Source organism: Cucumis sativus, chromosome 1 (genome assembly GCF_000004075.3).
Source record: "Cucumis sativus cultivar 9930 chromosome 1, Cucumber_9930_V3, whole genome shotgun sequence".
Classification (NCBI taxonomy): Eukaryota; Viridiplantae; Streptophyta; class Magnoliopsida; order Cucurbitales; family Cucurbitaceae; genus Cucumis; species Cucumis sativus.
Window position 1 is genome coordinate 11,738,079 of NC_026655.2, and position 17,006 is coordinate 11,755,084.

General features: G+C 33.5%; 1 protein-coding gene across 2 annotated transcripts; it reads right to left on the reverse strand.

The window, feature by feature from the left end:
• Positions 1 to 10,251: 10,251 nt before the first annotated feature.
• Positions 10,252 to 14,822, reverse strand: LOC101219398 (tonoplast dicarboxylate transporter). 2 transcript variants are annotated; one of them, XM_011656735.2, is made up of 7 exons: positions 14,285 to 14,822; positions 13,134 to 13,611; positions 13,002 to 13,045; positions 12,788 to 12,883; positions 11,615 to 12,128; positions 10,645 to 10,697; positions 10,252 to 10,500 (listed from the first exon to the last, which is right to left on the reverse strand). In XM_011656735.2, the coding sequence occupies exons 1-6, from the start codon at positions 14,729 to 14,731 to the stop codon at positions 10,660 to 10,662; spliced, it is 1,617 nt and encodes a 538-aa protein (XP_011655037.1). In that variant the 5' UTR covers positions 14,732 to 14,822; the 3' UTR covers positions 10,252 to 10,500; positions 10,645 to 10,659. The 2 variants fall into 2 exon arrangements, with proteins under 2 accessions (XP_011655037.1, XP_004139542.1); XM_004139494.3 differs by having other exon boundaries at positions 10,252 to 10,697; positions 14,285 to 14,820.
• Positions 14,823 to 17,006: the final 2,184 nt, after the last annotated feature.

The following is a 17,006-nucleotide window of genomic DNA, read 5'->3' on the forward strand; positions in this document are numbered from 1 at the left end:
CAGAGCCAACTCATCGACATTAAAATTCACTCCTTTGAGTGTTATTAATTATTGTTTTTTCCATTGAGATTACTATGCTTGAAGAGGTGGTTCATATGATTGAAGAGGCTGAACCTTGTAACTTTATTGACATAGTTGTCAAGAAAGAATGTGAAAACTAAAAGTAATCAGCAAGATTTGAATCATTACTACTGCAGTAGCAAAAGGAGAGCAGTTATTGAGTTCTAAAACACACAATATTATTTACTTCTCACGGATGGTTCAAACATTATTCTTTACAGCTTTGGAGTTGTTCTAATGGAAGTACCAACAGAAAAGAAGCCCATTTTCTAAGACACCTGCCAGGAAAACAACAGGAAAGCAGAATGAGATATCTAAAAGGTAATCTGAAAGAGATGGTAGATCCGAGCATATCATAGGCTCAGGTGGAGAACGCAGTCAAAGTGGTAAGGATCGCACTTCGCTGCACGATTAAGATTCCATCTACAAGGCCCTCCATGAAAATGGTGGTTCATATGCTTGAAGAGGCTGAACCTTGTAACTTTATTGACATTGTTGTCAAGAAAGAATGTGAAAACTAAAAGTAATCAGCAAGATTTGCATCATTACTACTGCAGTAGCAAAAGGAGAGCATTTATTGAGTTTAGTGTTAGGTCATAATAGGATTTCAAGTCTTTCTCAAAAAGTTTGAAATGCCAAAGGAGAGCATTTCTGTTAAAAACGACCTCTTGCTTTAGCTATGAAGTTCTACCTTATTCAAACTTTACAGAAAGATGAGATTAAAGTGAAAAATATTCCTTAAACTCAAGAGCACGGTTGTACAGAAACTTGAGACATAGTTGTACAATTTATAGAACAGATTCAGATCAAATAAGGGCATATAACAAAATATACACTCAGAAATTCATATTCTGCACAAGTTTGCAGTCAACAGAAATTTATAGAACAGATGCCAAAGGAGAGCATTTCTGTTAAAAACCAAATACCATATAAAATGGTTGTTACACGCAACGTAATACAAACATTGTAAAAGAAAATACAATGAGTAAATATTCTATAAACAGTTCACAGTAGGATAAATAAAAAGAGAAGGAAAGTCTTGAAGTTGCAGAAGAAAAGTCTTCAACTTAAAATTGTCAGTGAGATGACTTTAGTGATCTTGCAAACAACACATGACACAATTTTATAAGCATCTTCCACCTGCATTAAAACAATGAACCTTTTTTACATCGTGATCATGCAAACAACTCAAGCACAAACCAAGCAAGTATAAAACTATTACTTACCAAGACGGGTACTAATCTTGTATGCTCGACTTCTGAATGTATGAAATTGGATTGGTACACGTTAATCTATTGTGGCCTGTTTCTTTACATCGACCACATTTATGCAATTTTGGTGCTTCACCGACACTTGGAATCCTATTTTTCTTCGGTCGACCAACTCTTTTGACTACTTTCGGAGGTAAGACAGTCATATGTACATATTCTTCAGTTGTCTTCCATTCCGACTGATTCCCAACTGGGTAGACGGCCTCCGAATATGCTGCCAACAAACATTCATTAGTGTAATAGTTAGCACATAAGCTATAAACATTTATATTGCGATCCCGTGCAACAGCAATGGCATGTGCGCATGGTAGTTGCTCAGCTTGAAACTCCTTACAAGTGCACTCTTGAGTATGAAGATTTACTACCTCCTCTTTATCTAAATCTTTAACATGGAATTGGTAACAATCAATTGGGTTGACTTTCATTGTCAAAGCTCGTTCTTGTTTCTTTTGTAGAACTAACTCTGCCCATTTAGTCAATGTAGACGTCACTTTAATGCCTTCTTCTCGACGCTCCCAAAACCAACGTTGTAGCAAAGCTCGAACATGTTCAAGGAATGAAGCAATAGGCAAATCTCTAGGTTCTTTCAGTATAGAATTCATGGACTCTGCTATATTTGTTGTCATCATATTATATCGTCTTCCTGGACAGTGAAAACGAGACCAACGTGTTATTCCAACATCGTTTAAATATTTTCCTGAATCATTAGGAAATGCAAGAATACTTCTCCACGCTTCTGAGAACGTTGATTCACGATATGTTCTAGATGCATTGTAAAACAAAGTAGCTATAGTGTCATTCTTGTATTTATCATTCAAATTTTGAGTCAAGTGTTGGACACAAAGTCCATGGAATGCGGAGGGAAAAACCGATGCAATACACTTAGAAAAACATGTTTTTCGATCTGTCACGAAGCCTAGATTAGGCACCTCTCCTATTGCACCTTTCAATTTCTCTAAGAACCACTGTATTGAAGCATCTGTTTCTCTGTCCACCACTCCAAAGGCAAGAGGATAAATTTGATTGTTACCATCCAAGCAAACAACAACTATCAACTGACCCCGATATTTGTTCTTAAGGAATGTTCCATCCATGACTATAACCGGTCTAATGCAGTTTAAGAATCCTCGAACACATGGACCAACAGCCATAAAAAGATATTTGAAGAAACGATCATCTTCAAGTTCCATGTGAAATATTGTACCTACATTTGCAAGTTTGAGAGCTTCACCATATCTAAGCAATAGATTATATGACTCTTCAGGACACCCGCGCACTCGTTCATACGCATTTTCTCTAGCGCGCCATGCTTTTTCATAACTCATATTTATGCCATAGTCTTGCCTCATGTCTTCTATGATATCACGTGGTTTGTATAGACGACCGACTCCCTTGAACTTTGACTTTATTAATTCTCCAACAACCCAAGATTTTGCTTGCCTATGGTCACGATTCAAAACGTCAAGAGAACACGAATGAACTTTGACATACTTTTTAATCTTAAATATATTTGAATCCTTCAATCTCATCGCTCGCAGTCTCCAACCACACTTGTTGTCAATGCATCTAACAAAGAGAACCTCTTTTGTAGACTTTTTTACTACAAACTGAAAAAAAAAAATTTATTGCCAAGACACTTAATCTCATTGACAAATCTTTTTTGGAAAAAAATATTTGTCCTACATCAAACTCCTCACTTGTAGAGCTTTCTTCGGACCAATCAATCCTGTATGTCTTCAACTTTTGGCTAGAAGAGCTGTAACAAACTTTAGATTTTCCTTTGCAATCTTTTGTAGGAGCATCTCTATGTTGTGGGATGTCAAATGATTCACTATTCATCTCTACTGGCTTCCATGTAAAAGTCTCATCTTTCGAATCATATGACTCATATGATTCCCATATAGCCGAAGTGGTCCCTATCACGTTATCACACAAGCCAACTTCAACTTCACGAACATGAACTTCATTCTCATTTAATGTATCCATTACAATTGGAGGATGAGGGTTTAAGTTATGAGCTTGGTTGCTGCCAGATACTGAATTGTAATCTTTGCTTAACACTTTTTTGCTTTGATTACTTTTAGGCTCAAATGAGACGTATAAAGGGACCTTTAATGGATTTTCACTAAGAAGATAAAACTTCAAATCACGGTCATTGCTTAACTCAAATGTAGGAGCTTCGTGTTCCACTTTTATCTCATATATGCATCTTATCATTACGTCGAACTTTGAAGGGTCAACTTCTGCAAGGTCATATAATTCTGCCTGTAAATCTTTATGTGTTATTTCTTTACTGACAACGATGCCTTTTAACATGCCTCCTTCGTATTTTCTTTGCCTCTCATCCCACGTACCACCGTAACGCACTAACATGGGAACATGTGACATCCTTAAACCACCTTATACTTTTCAATTGCTGCAAAAATGATTTGAAGTTGGAATTTGACATATCACATAAACAAAGTTTATTAAAAAATAGTAGGTAAATACTAAATAAAACGTGCATAGTCACACCCTACATGTTTACAATATTGACAGCTACAAAATGTTTAGGATATTGCGAGATACAAAAAACAATAGTTAAAAGTCACCCTAAATCAATTCATTTCAGATTAAACATTTCAATTTAAGAACCTGCGAGATGTCTGCGAGATGTTTGTGAGATGTCTACCAGATGTTTGCGAGATAAAATAATAATAATAATAAATTGCTAACATCCTTTGAAACATCCTTAAAACAACCTTAAATCAACCCTAAATCAACTTGAAACAATAAAAAATAATATTTGATTTATACATTTAAGATGCAAATATATATACATGTAACACAACACAATTCAAATTCGGATTTAAAAAAAAATTAAAACAAACCACAATGCGTGAGATGTTCGCCGGAGTAGATGATGAACGACACCGAAGTAAAGCGAAAAGTTGACAAACTTTTGAGAGAGGAGAAGAATTGCAAATGGGTTTTTCTTTTTTTTCTTTTTCCTTTACATAATCTATGAGAAGGAGAAATGCAACAAATGAGTTTTTCTTTTTTCTTTACGTAATCTATGAGACTGCAACAGAAGGATTTTACTTTTTTTTTTTCCCTTTACGTAATCTATGAGGAGAGGAGAATAAGGCTGCCTTCGAAATTCTGTTTTTTTCCTTCAGGTGAATGACATTGAAGAGAGAGAGGTTGGAAAAGAAGAGAAGAGCAAATGTGAATTGAAATTAAATGAGGGTATTTTCGTCATTTCACCTCCAATTTGTCCTATATGTCAACTTTTTACAATCAATCCTAAAAGTCTTTATCTACCCCATTTTTGGCCTATTTTTGTCAATTCCCCACTAAGTATTTACTGTAAAATAATAAACCATGCCCCAAGTTGGATTAGAACCAAAATCGTAGACGTCACACTCGTTGGTTTAAAGAAGAGCAACAAGAAAGCAATAGATCATCTAAACAACAAAATGAAGGAAAAAAAATGTTAGAGAAGTACAAAAGAGAAGCGATTGAAAAGCCGTAGATGGATCATCAAGAGATTAACAAAATCCTAAACCAGAAAAGATTGAAATGTTGATGGGAAGGGAAGGATGATAAAGTTATAGAAGGAGAAGATAAAGGATTTACAAGAGGGAGACCTGAGAAGAAGATGAAGAATAAAGACCCTACTTATTATTGTAGTATTTAAAGCTAAATTTTGAAGAATGTGAATACTAGCTCTATTAAAACCATATATGTGAATTACTTGTTTGTGGTTTGATTATTAAGATATATTTGATTTGATCAAATTATAAAGTTAACCATAAGTATTATGTGTGAGCATTCAAATTAAAATTCTTAGGTACGAGTCTATGCGATGCTTAAAGTATTTGTGAGGAACAATGCCTCAAATGCTCGTGCCCAATTGAAAAACTTGAGTCCTAAATACAATTGTTCCCTAAAACTCATATACCCTGTAATTAAATAATACATCCCACATACAATTAAACTCTATAAATTTATAATTTTTTCAAAACATAAAATTATACATATTGTTATTAATGGGAAGCTTCATCCTAACCTCTACAAACGTTCAAATCATTCTTGGACTTCAGTCGGTTTAGCTCTGTTTGTTCCATTTGAAACCAAGAAATTTTCGTTCCATTTGAAACTCATCTCTTCATCTTCCTCGAATATTTCTTCACCGCCAAATCACCGATTTCACGTCTGTTCCCCATCTGATCTTCATCTTCTTCGCCTATTTCTTTACCTGCCATTTACTTCTGTACCGCTTTCACACGACTTTACATCTATTTACTTCGTAATCAGGTTCTTTTGCACTTTCCTTCCTAATCAAGTTCTTTATGTCTTTAAACCTTGAAACGAAGTTGATAAAGGAACGTATACATCAACCGTATAGTAATTGATATATCGGGACAATTCAATTCATCTACCATCCACCACAATCTTTAACCGTTGTAAAGTCATCAGAAGTAATGCTAAAGGATAACGTAAAGAAAGTCAACACAATATTATGCTAAAGGAAGGCTTCAACAAAAACAATAACATACAAAATAAAAAATATATAAAAATTCTAATCAAAGTAAATATGAATATTTATATAATTAAAAAATAGAACATTAAAAAAATAATTATTCGATATAAGAGGCACAATAAATTAACTTTTTAAATAAAAACCAACCAAAATATGTGTATAATTATGATTAGCACAATCATAGGGGATGATTAAATTTTATTTTTAAATTATTATTAACCATATCTAATATGTATTATTTGATAATTTTTTTAAAATAACTTGAAATATAAACCATACCAAAATGCTTAATTTATGTATGTTTGCTACAATTTTTAAAATGCTTAATTGTCTTGGAACTGTTGCACATATTTTAAATTAATAAATGCTTCTAAGCTAATAAACATATATTTGTTTCATATATTAAACATGTTATGGTCTTGCACATATTAGCAATTTGTGAAAGAAAGTTTGAAACATTGGGATGAACATTTATGTAATATCTTTTGAGTGGTTGAATAAAATAAATTAACTATAGTGATAAGAAGTTGGCTTATGTGTTGAAAGGAGTGTATAAAGCTTAGCGACTTGAGCAACAAGGACAAATATGTATGTTATTGGACGTTGTTGATACAGTGGTCTAAACGCGAGGTAATGAGTAAAGTACGATTCGGAATCCTTAGCGAAAAGATTAATTGACTAATGGGTGTTTATTGTGAAATGAATATTGATGTGATTTGTGAATTAATCTAACTTTATTGTAAAAATGATTACATATGTTTTGATATGTTTTTAAAAGATCTCATAAAATCTCATTAAGTCTTTTAGACTTACGTTTTAGAAATGTCATCTTCCATAATCAGGTATTTAGGCCAAATAGAGAAGAAAGTTGAAGGACTTGCGGCGAGTTGAGAAAGCCACTAGACGTTAAAGAGTTTTGATAAATGTTAATTATATTTGGTCAAAGTGTTGTAATTGTATGTTCTTACCAAACACCTATTTTTGATCAAATGTACATTTTTATTTATTGCACTTGGTGTTTAAGGTTGACTACTTGCGTTTCGAGTTTTGTTTGATAGTTTAAAAGAAGTTGAGAATAAGCTTAATGATAAGACCAATTGCAAATTTTAAGCTAAATCGCGTCATAATCACACTACTTCATGCATTTTTGTTGTCTTGTGGATTAGGGTGTGACATCACACCTCACAGCAAAATCATATATGAGATTTGTTTTTAATTCGAGTATAGAAAGTAAAATTTTGGCTAAAACTACTAAAGAAATTGGTCTTTGAATATATGCGTGGAAATGATTAAGCGATAAAATCTTTTATTGTTAGAATAATTTTTGCGATTAAGAAGTTAATTCGCAAGGTAGTTTTGAGAAAAGAATGGTTTGCAGTAGAATCTATAAGTCTAAATGCTCTCAGAAGAAAGCGTAAGTTTTAAAACGACTAGGCGTTTAGGTAGTCTTCGCGATGAGAACCAAGAGTTTGGCAATGAAGAAGTCTGCGAGGAAGCCTTGAAGTTTAAATTCGCGATAAGTGTTCTAAGTGAGTAAAAGTTGGTTAGTTCGCGAGAAAGTTTTCTTGTAAAAAATATAACTACGCGATAAGGTTATTTGCAAAAAGTGTTGTGGTTAAAGTTATTTGCAGTATGGGGTTAGGCGAGAAGCAAGATCTTGCTAAGAAAATGTCAAATCTGATTCGATAAGGGTTAACGTGTAAGATTAAGAAAATGTCTCTTCCCTCTCCACGAAAGAGAAGGAATAGAAGAATTTTTGATAAAGTGTGGTGAGTAGTTTTCTTCTTAAATGTTTTGTGGTTCCACTTTACTATTTTGAGAGATGATTTCAAATGAGAAAATGTTTAAAAAAGAAGCTGTGAAAGTTTTTCAAATGAGAAAGTGTTAAAACTTGATTTGATGATTACGATTTTCATGCTATGAAATGGTTTTCAAATCATTAGTTGATTCCTTGAGATGATATTAACTTTTACGTGCACATAAAAAGTCAAGGTCGCCATGGGGTGTCCAAACCCCATGGTGATAAGAAGTTGGCTTATGTGTTGAAATGAACGTATAAAACTTAACGGCATGAGCAACAATTATGAATCTATATGTTCTCGAATGTTGCTGATACAGTAGTCAAACGCGAGGTAATGAAACCAAGCGTATAAAACGATTCGAGATACTTGGCGAAAGAAATGAATGTTAACTAATATGTTTTTGTGTGAAATTGTTGTTGTGAGTATGTTAAGCATAAAGAAATGTTTATGTGAGATGAAATTATTTGATGTTATTTATGCGAAATGATGTTTATGAAAAGGTATTACGAAAAGGATTTCATAAAATCTCAGTCTTTTAGACATTCTTTAAAAAAATCATCTTTGAGGATTAGGTGTTTAGGCCAAGTAGAGAAGAAGGTTGAAGGATTTGCGATAAGATGACTCTAGACGTTTTGGAAATAAGGCATTGGTTGTTTGGTCAAAGTGTTGTAATTAAGTATCAAACGTTTGTTATTAATAAACGTTTTGGTATATATTTATTATACTTGACGTTTAAGTTAACCACCGTTGCGTTTTAAGTTTTGTTGATAGTATAAAAGGAGTTGAGAATAATATTTTCCGATAAGAAAATTTCAAAGTTGTAACAAACTCACATCCTATTCTTATTACTTCGATATTTTTGTTGATAGTATGGTTTGAGTTGTGACATTGTAACCATATATTTAGATATCTTCTATCTATACATAAGAAGATGAACCATAACCCTCTTTCTTTTGTGGGGTCGGACGTACTTTCAAAAGGAAATTATTGGAAGTATCTCAAAGGAGATTATTGATCAAATTTGGTTGAGTTTTTCAATTCTTTTGTTTTTTTTTTTTTTTTTCAAATTTGTTGATTGCAGATTACAATGAAATGGAATTCATTGAAATATAGCAAAATTTTGGAATCTTGGATTTATACACGATAGACGATACAACTCTATTATGACACTCATTGCTTCTTTGACTTCAGCTTCTTGGATTTGTACTTTGATAGAATCATAAACTTTGTTATAGTTTATAAATATTTTAATTTATTTTGCTATTTTAAAAAGTTTTTCTTATTAATCAGTGTGATTTGTATAATAGCTCTCACATGGTAGAGTTCTTCACTACTCTAAACTAAATCGAGTACAATATAATAATGCTCTTACATACTATGGACTTTCTCCCTCAATCATTTGCTCTCACACCTTTTCTCGCTCTTTCACGCCTCTTGTGTTTGCCTTCCTTGCGTTTTGCCACTTTAAACTTCAATTAATTTAATGGTGCACATGGATAATTAACATGTTTTTTTTTATGGTATGCCACCAAATTAAGAATGCAAAGCCCTTTCTCCTTCGAAAAGGAGACTCGGGAAAGAAAGAGCTAGTCGACCCTTTCATTCTTTTCTCTTGTAGGAGCTAGAAAGAAACATGAAACACGCACCCTCTTTACAAAAGATAGAAAGAATTGAAATAGATACGTTTGCTACTGAATTAGATGCCTTTGCCTTTATGATATATGCATTCGTTTACGTTTAAAAGTGATTTTGAAATAATAGAAAATTTATGATAAACTTTTAAAAGTGTATAAATTAAATATTAATTTGATTTAAAGTGATTAAATATATTTTTTAATATGATTTTGAATATGAAAAATATAACTTTTAGTAATTTCAAAATTACTTTCAAACATATTTTTGTTGGGGTATTTTTAAAAATAACAAAGTAAATTAAAATATTTATAAGCTATATCAAAAAAATTTAATTCTATCAATGATAGAAACGGATACACTTCTATCACTTGTCTATCAATGCTTAGATAGAAGAATATCGGTGTCTAGCAAATATTTGTTATTGATTTTTATAAGCTCGGTGAATGACATTGGCCATTCAAAATGTCGACCATCCCTATAAAATTAAAGAGCAAAAAAACCTTGAAAACATATTTAAAATCAATCTTCAAATACGAAACTTTAGTCATCCCTAATGTTGCATAAGATGTAGCGTGGACGTTTACCTCTTATTTCTTATAAAAATGTTAAAAGTGATCCTTGCAAATAAATCATATCCAAATATAACACAAGAATTTGCAACGTAATAAAACTCTCACAATCTATTAGTAATAGATATCACAAATTTAATCTATACCAGTAATAGACTCAATCACTAGTATGAATTTATCAACCGATCCATTTTACTATAATTACCGCTTTTAAAATTTATTGTTATATACTTACTTATTAGTAAGATTTAGGCATCTTTCGATTGGAAATGTCCCCTCGGGGCTGCCGGGCATTCTCATCTCCTCCTTCTTCCAAGGTACGAACTATTATTATGCATCTAAACTTTCTTAACGATATGAATCTTGGTGGGGGGAAAATGCTTAATTACTGCTGTAAAAAAGAACTTACTAACTTATGAAAAATACTTCAAAAACCCTATATTTTAATGTGACTCAATGGTTACACAAGTAGGCATTTGCAACATTAAACAGTACTCACTTGTACTCTCAAATTATGTTTTCTTACAATATGATTTTACAAATGGTATACACATATATATATACACCAATGCCCACCACATTTCCTTTCCTTAGAGGCCATCTCTCTATACATATTTTGGAAGAAGAAACTGATGCTCCTATATAAACGCACAGGTATTTACTTTAATTTATGCATAAACTTGAAGACAATAAATAATATAACTGATTAACAAAAAGGATATATATATATAAGGTGATTTCTGATTCCATGGGTAAATATCTCAAAAATCAACAGCAAGTACCTTCAAATTTGGCAGTCATTGCATTGGCTTATTTGTCTCAAAAACTAAGCTTCCTGCAAATTCCAATGGCCAATACAATTTTGTATTAGAACTTACAGAATTGAATCAAACTGTATCAGTTAAATATATACCCCAAAAAGAAATGTAGACTAGATTACATACAAAATGCTGTTTATGTCTTTCTTTAGTAATTTTGTTGAAACTTCAGAACTGGTGGAGTGGGAAGAAATCGAAACCAAATACTTAAAAGGACCTTTTGTTAAGTGTTTGATTTTTAGTTGATGATTTATATCTTTAAATATAGTTTTCATCTTTCCTAGTTAAATATGTGAATCCTTATAGTCAAACTCTAAAAAGAAAGAAATAAGTTTTGAAAACGTCTTTCAGTTTCATAACTTGATTTGAATTTTGGAAACACTTCTAAAAACTAAACAAGAAAGTGGAAGTAGACAAAATGTGGTGAATCGTGGCATAAAGTGATAGGAGAAGTCAGAAACCATATAAACGTGTACAAAATGCCATGAATGTAGTTCATTTCAGTTTTGTCCTTAATATTGGAAAAGTTTCAATCTAACCCCAAATCTTTAACTTTCAACTTTAAATATATATCTTAGTATTTTTTGTTCTGGTCTCTTTCCATCTATTCCTTATTGTCTAAAAACTACAAACTTAGTCTCTAATACTTGATAGCAAACTTATGCCTTAGTACTTGGAGACTTGTAAAAGAAAGAAGGCCTTTAGGAGAGAAAATTTTCAAATTACTGCAAGCTTGGCAGTTTTGGAGAAAGAATAGAAAAAGTTTCCTGGTTTGGATGACTTAATTCCTCCTCTAAATTCATCTCAACTCACTAAGAAATACTACCATCTCAGCCAGAGTCAACATCCATAAACAAAAATCCTAAACTAAAAAAGGTTAAAGCGCAAGAGACGAAATCGAAAAGCAAAAAAGGAAAAAAGGGAGGAAAAGTACCGAGCGAGGGCATCAGAAGGGAGACAGCAGCAATGCCAACGATTTTCAAAGGCAAGCCAATCTTGATCATGTCCGGAATATCGATATAGCCAGTGCTGAACCCGACCACATTTGAAGGGGTTGCAGTGGGCAACAAGAATGCGAACTGTGCGCCAATGGCACCCGGGATCATAAGGAAGAGTGGGTGGAGATGCATTATGCTGGCTATTTGGATGAGGATTGGGATCACCAGCGTCGTGGTGGCATTGTTTGATGTCACAAGCTCGGTGATGAGGCTGCTTACAAGGCATACTGCAGGGGCCACTGCTAAGTATGGAGCTTTCTCTAGAAAGTTCAATGCGTTGGCTAATATGTCCGCAAGCCCACTCCTGTTCACCCCATCTGCTATGGCAAATCCCGCTCCTAGTAGCAATATAATCCCCCATGGCAGCTTCTTGCATTTGTTCCAGTCCATTAGTTTCTCACCCTCTTGCTTCCTGTTCGGGATTATGAATAATAACGTAGCCATCATCACCTGTGGAGTTCAAAACTCGTCAACAACTTATAGAGTTGAATATAATCTAATCAAATGTTCTTCCTTGGCTTGGAAACTACTTCTTTAAAATCCGTGGGTTTGAAAATTAGTTTACACTATGAAAGAGAAATAACATTACAGGTCTTTGAACCCACCAGACTTCCTCTTGGATACGATATAAATCAAAACTTAGATAGGATATAATATATGTAAACTTTTCTTTGTGTTATCAACCCTTCTCCTTCACTCTTAGGCTTAGGCATTAGTAGAAAAACTAAAGCTTGATTATCAATATTACTAAGAATAGTTCGAAATCAGCATTAAAATCCCCAAAATCTTAATCTTAAATAGGAGAGGTTGCGAATTTGTGTACTATACGGAAAAGTCGGTTACAAATGTCTGAACCGACCAAATTTCCTTGGATGCTATATTAAATTACTGCTAAGCCCATAAGCTTAAGTAGATAGAATACGATAAATCTTATTAACACTTATCCATCTATCGTAGGCTTGGATGATAGCAAAAAGATTCAACGAGTGAGTGTGACTATCAACGTTACTAACAATAATTTGAACAGAGAACTTGTCTCAGCTAATTTATGTTCTAAACCAGGAAATTGTTTGAATGTGCAACAAGGTATGAGAAAGAGCAGTACTCACACTGACAGTTCCATCACCAGCACGGCCATCGAATAGAGATCCCCAACCAGGGATATCATCAGTGATGTTCTTCGTCATCCACAAGAAAATCAAAATCTGTAAGAAAAACAAAGCTCGTTCAAATTTCATTTCTCCACAATCAGAACGCTCAAACTCAGATAAAAAAAAAAAAAAAAGAAATCAACAAGTCAAGATCAAGAGTTTAGTGGCACACCGAAAAAATAGCCAACACCATCTTCTCAGCAAAAGCCACTGGCCCTGTTTCACAATCCAATTTCCCTCAATAAAAAAAAATCTCAAAAGAAAGAACAAATAAAACACACATAATTTCAAATTGAAAACATACCCAATGCGTCAAGTTCTCTCTTAAGCTGAGTCTTATCAAGATGAGTGGAAAGCGCAGGTCCAGACCCTGTGGGGCAATACATCAAACACAAGACGGCCCAAAAAATAAAGAAGATTAACAAAGCCATTGGGAGAGCAAAAAAGCTCCAAGTATTGAAGCTAATAGGATCAGCTTCAGGAAAATAGCTCTTCCACATTCCGACGAGTATGAGATTGACACCGGTGCCGGTGAGAGTGCTCATCCCTCCAATTGGGGTAGCGTAAGTAACCCCCAAAATGACGGCCTTGCAGAAGTTGGTCTCAGCGGGGGAACGGGAAGAACCGATCGGAAAACGGTGAAGAATTCCGGTGGCGACGGGCATCATCATGACGGCGGTGGCGACGTTGTGCATCCACATGCTGACAAAGAAAGTGGTGGCGCAGATTCCGAGAAGAAGCAGTGGTGGGTTCAGTGGGTCCCCACAGAAAAGAAGAGTTACCTGAACATTTATTCAATGGTTCAAATTGATTGAGGGAGACATTGTAACATGGGATTCATTTCTCCATTCTTTTTTCTTGCCAAACTTGTTCTCAATTGGATTCTCTGATTTTCCATGTAATCAAACCTTCGTTTCCTCTAATTTCTTAATATTAAGCTTTATCAACTCTTTCAAACTCATCAAAACCACTTTTTTAAATATGGAAAACAACTTGTATGAGTTTTGAAAATTAAGCTTCACAAATTTAACTCCTAATTGGACCAAAACTAGTTAATAAAACTGTATTTGACCACTTTTTATTTTTTATTTTTTAAAACTATATTCACATTTGAATTCTTTATGAACCCAATTTTAAAATCAATCTTAACCAACATTTCTCTGACCTATTAATTTTCTTTTCTTTATTTATTAATCATTTGGAAACTAACAAAAATTGTAATAATCACTTAAAAAATTATTACAATACGTTTCCAAAAAAAAAAAAAAAAAAATCAAATACAATTAATTTAAAGGTAAGAAAATAATAAAAACAAAAGAGTAGTTATCCAAAAGTAAGAGTGAACGCGGAAAATAGTGTCTCCCAATATCAAAACAATAATTTGCTATTCAAACGAAATTATATATTAAAGGAAAAATTAAGAAAACAAAAAAGAAATGTGAATTAAGAACTCACATTGAGAGCCAATCTTTTATGAATATTGTAATGCTCAACAGCGAGAGCAAGAATAAAACTCCCAAGAACCAACGCGATCACATCATCCATATAAGAATGCGCCACCTCATCCGCCGCCGCTATTCCGAACATGGGAAATAGAAACAGTGGCGACATGGACGTTACCGGCATCGGCACTGCTTCCGTCAGCCACCAGGTGAATACCCACATCAACACCCCCAGCATGTTCCGGCTCCCCACACCGGAAGCCCCATCCAGCTTCACGAAGTAGCACACGCCGGCGCATAGAACTGGACCGAGAAGGACGTACAAGTTTTTAAGGTTGAAGATGGATTTAACCGTCGACCGGAAGCTGCCCGAGCGGTGGACGGGAGAGTCGGCGTCGGAAAGAAGCGGCGCCTTTGGATCGTGGTCGGGGATGGGAATGGATGTGTGGGTGCCGTTCATTTTCGAGAGAGAGAGAGAAAGAGAGAAAGGGGAAACTTAGGAAATTTGTGATGAGATAATAAATTTGAGAAATATGTAGGTGCCACTTCGGGTTTTGCCTTTTAGTATATGATTATTATTAACAAAAGAGACGTGGTTATGATTGCTAACTCCTATTCAAATAACAAAAATTCCTTCATTAATATTCATCCTAAGTAGGTCTCTCCAAATATAATTCATATTAACTACTAAATAAGTTACCAAAAACTTTGGAAGCCATTTTTTCCATTTTTCCTTTTTCTTCCTTTCTATACCAAAAATGTGCCAATATCAGATTTAATCAACCCTATACTGCAAATAATAATAATAACAATAATAAAACCATCCTACTTTGTACTTATTTTTTACAATATATTTTTCCAATTACAACTAAATAGTACAAACAATTTTTAAAAACTAAAAATCTACACATGCCATAATTTGAAATACTTTTAAAACTCTCTCTTTTATATCTAATAATGTAAATTTGTAACGTCTTTCCATGATGTTGTTGTTGCACTTCGTTCTGCCTACTGGTTATCTAACCGATAGAATAGACTGTCAAAATCGTTGAGTGACCAAACCGTCTAGTTATGTTGCTTAGAAAAATTAGAAACTGCAAAACAGAAACAAACTAGTATGGATGAGTCGTGGATCACGATCTCTTTAAGACATTTCACAGCTTTCCTCTATTTGTGCAAATAGATTGATCACCCTATCACTCCCATAATAATGACTTTGCTCTCTTTGTGCAGACAAATTGATCGCCACATTGTTTTTAGGATAAAACAGCATCTCGATCTTCAAATGATGATTTTGCATCGAAACCAATTGAAAATCACAGACACTATATGTTGCTCGAGATACAGAAAATAGTTTAGAGAGAACATGAGATCAGAAGATTTGCAATTAATTAGGCTAGCTAGTTATAAGTGAAGCTATTGTTTGGTGAGTCAAGTCTTCCGTTTTATAACTATTTGATTCTTAGTTTTAGTTTTCTTTTAAAACATTAAGTCTATTAATTCATTAATGTGACTTCCAACATCGTTTACATCTTTTTTAATGGTTGAATATTTAGTCAAATTCTAAACTTTTCAGATTCCAAAATGTATTTTTTGAAAGTTACTTATTTTCTGTTCTCAAAATTTGTCAAACCATTAGTGAAAAGAAGGTAAAAATAAAGAAATTTGGATGTGAAAATAGTATCTATAGACTTAATTTAAAAAAAAAAAATGGTTACAGTCGGGAGTAAGGAATTGTCGATGTGTTTATATTAAAAAGTAAAAAAAAAAAAAAAAAATTGAAAATGCTTATATTAAAAATTAGGTAAAATATCTTAGCTTGGATGGTAACATTGAGTGGTAGATGTAGGCATGGGTGGAACCAAATAATTTGTTTGGTTGATATGGGGGATGGGGCAACCATTGTTGATGGGGTCTACCATAAGGACACCACAAATATTGGTAAGCTTCAAAGTTATTTGATTAAAAAGAAGAGATCTCTTTCATCTATTTAAAATAATAGGCATTGAGTATTGAGTATTCTTGTCCAAATGGGACACTCCAATAATCCCAAACCTCCTTATTTTATCCTACCTGTCAAAACTTGTGGCTCATCCTCTTCCATTCAATTATTAAAACATCCCAAACAATCTAATTTCAATCTATCAATGGCTTACAATTATAATAAATTTGTATGGTTGAATTAATAATAATTAAGGTCATTATACAAGGACCACATTTTCCTTTCTGCAGATAAGATTGATCTATTTACATGTTGAATTGGATAATTATGGTTTTAGAAATATATATATATATATATAAATCAAGAAATTGGAAAATCAATTGGATGGGCTTTCCAGGTATTGTTGAGGAAACTATAAACTCCATGCATCACATCATATATAAAAGGGACTTAAATTGGGGTCAAGTTTCTATTTTATTGTCTTGCCCCCTATTTCTAATGTGTCCCCTCCGTCCTTCCGCAAAACAAACACCTACTCCATCGCCACTTCACATCACCCCAATTCAAATCCAGTTTTGCCCCTATTTCTCTCTTCTCTATCACCTCCCCCAATTCAAATAATACTATTTTCTTTACATACTTCAAATTTAATCAACAATTTTTTCCAAATCTTCCTAGATTGAATTAAATTAGTATCTTCCTTCATTTTTGTTTATCTCATAGGCCAATCAACCTCTAGCGTTTGTGCAATAATGAATTAATTGATTTAGTCCTGTATGGTTGATTGTATAAA

What these genes read in the sequence shown, in the direction of transcription:
- LOC101219398 (XM_011656735.2), bottom strand. Translation starts at nt 14,731, where the DNA reads ATGAACGGCACCCACACATCCATTCCCATCCCCGACCACGATCCAAAG. An exon ending in ATAAAAGATTGGCTCTCAAT is followed by an intron (nt 13,612 to 14,284) that starts GTGAGTTCTTAA and finishes ATAAATGTTCAG; the next exon opens with GTAACTCTTCTTTTCTGTGG. An exon ending in CCTTCTGATGCCCTCGCTCG is followed by an intron (nt 10,698 to 11,614) that starts GTACTTTTCCTC and finishes TGGAATTTGCAG; the next exon opens with GAAGCTTAGTTTTTGAGACA.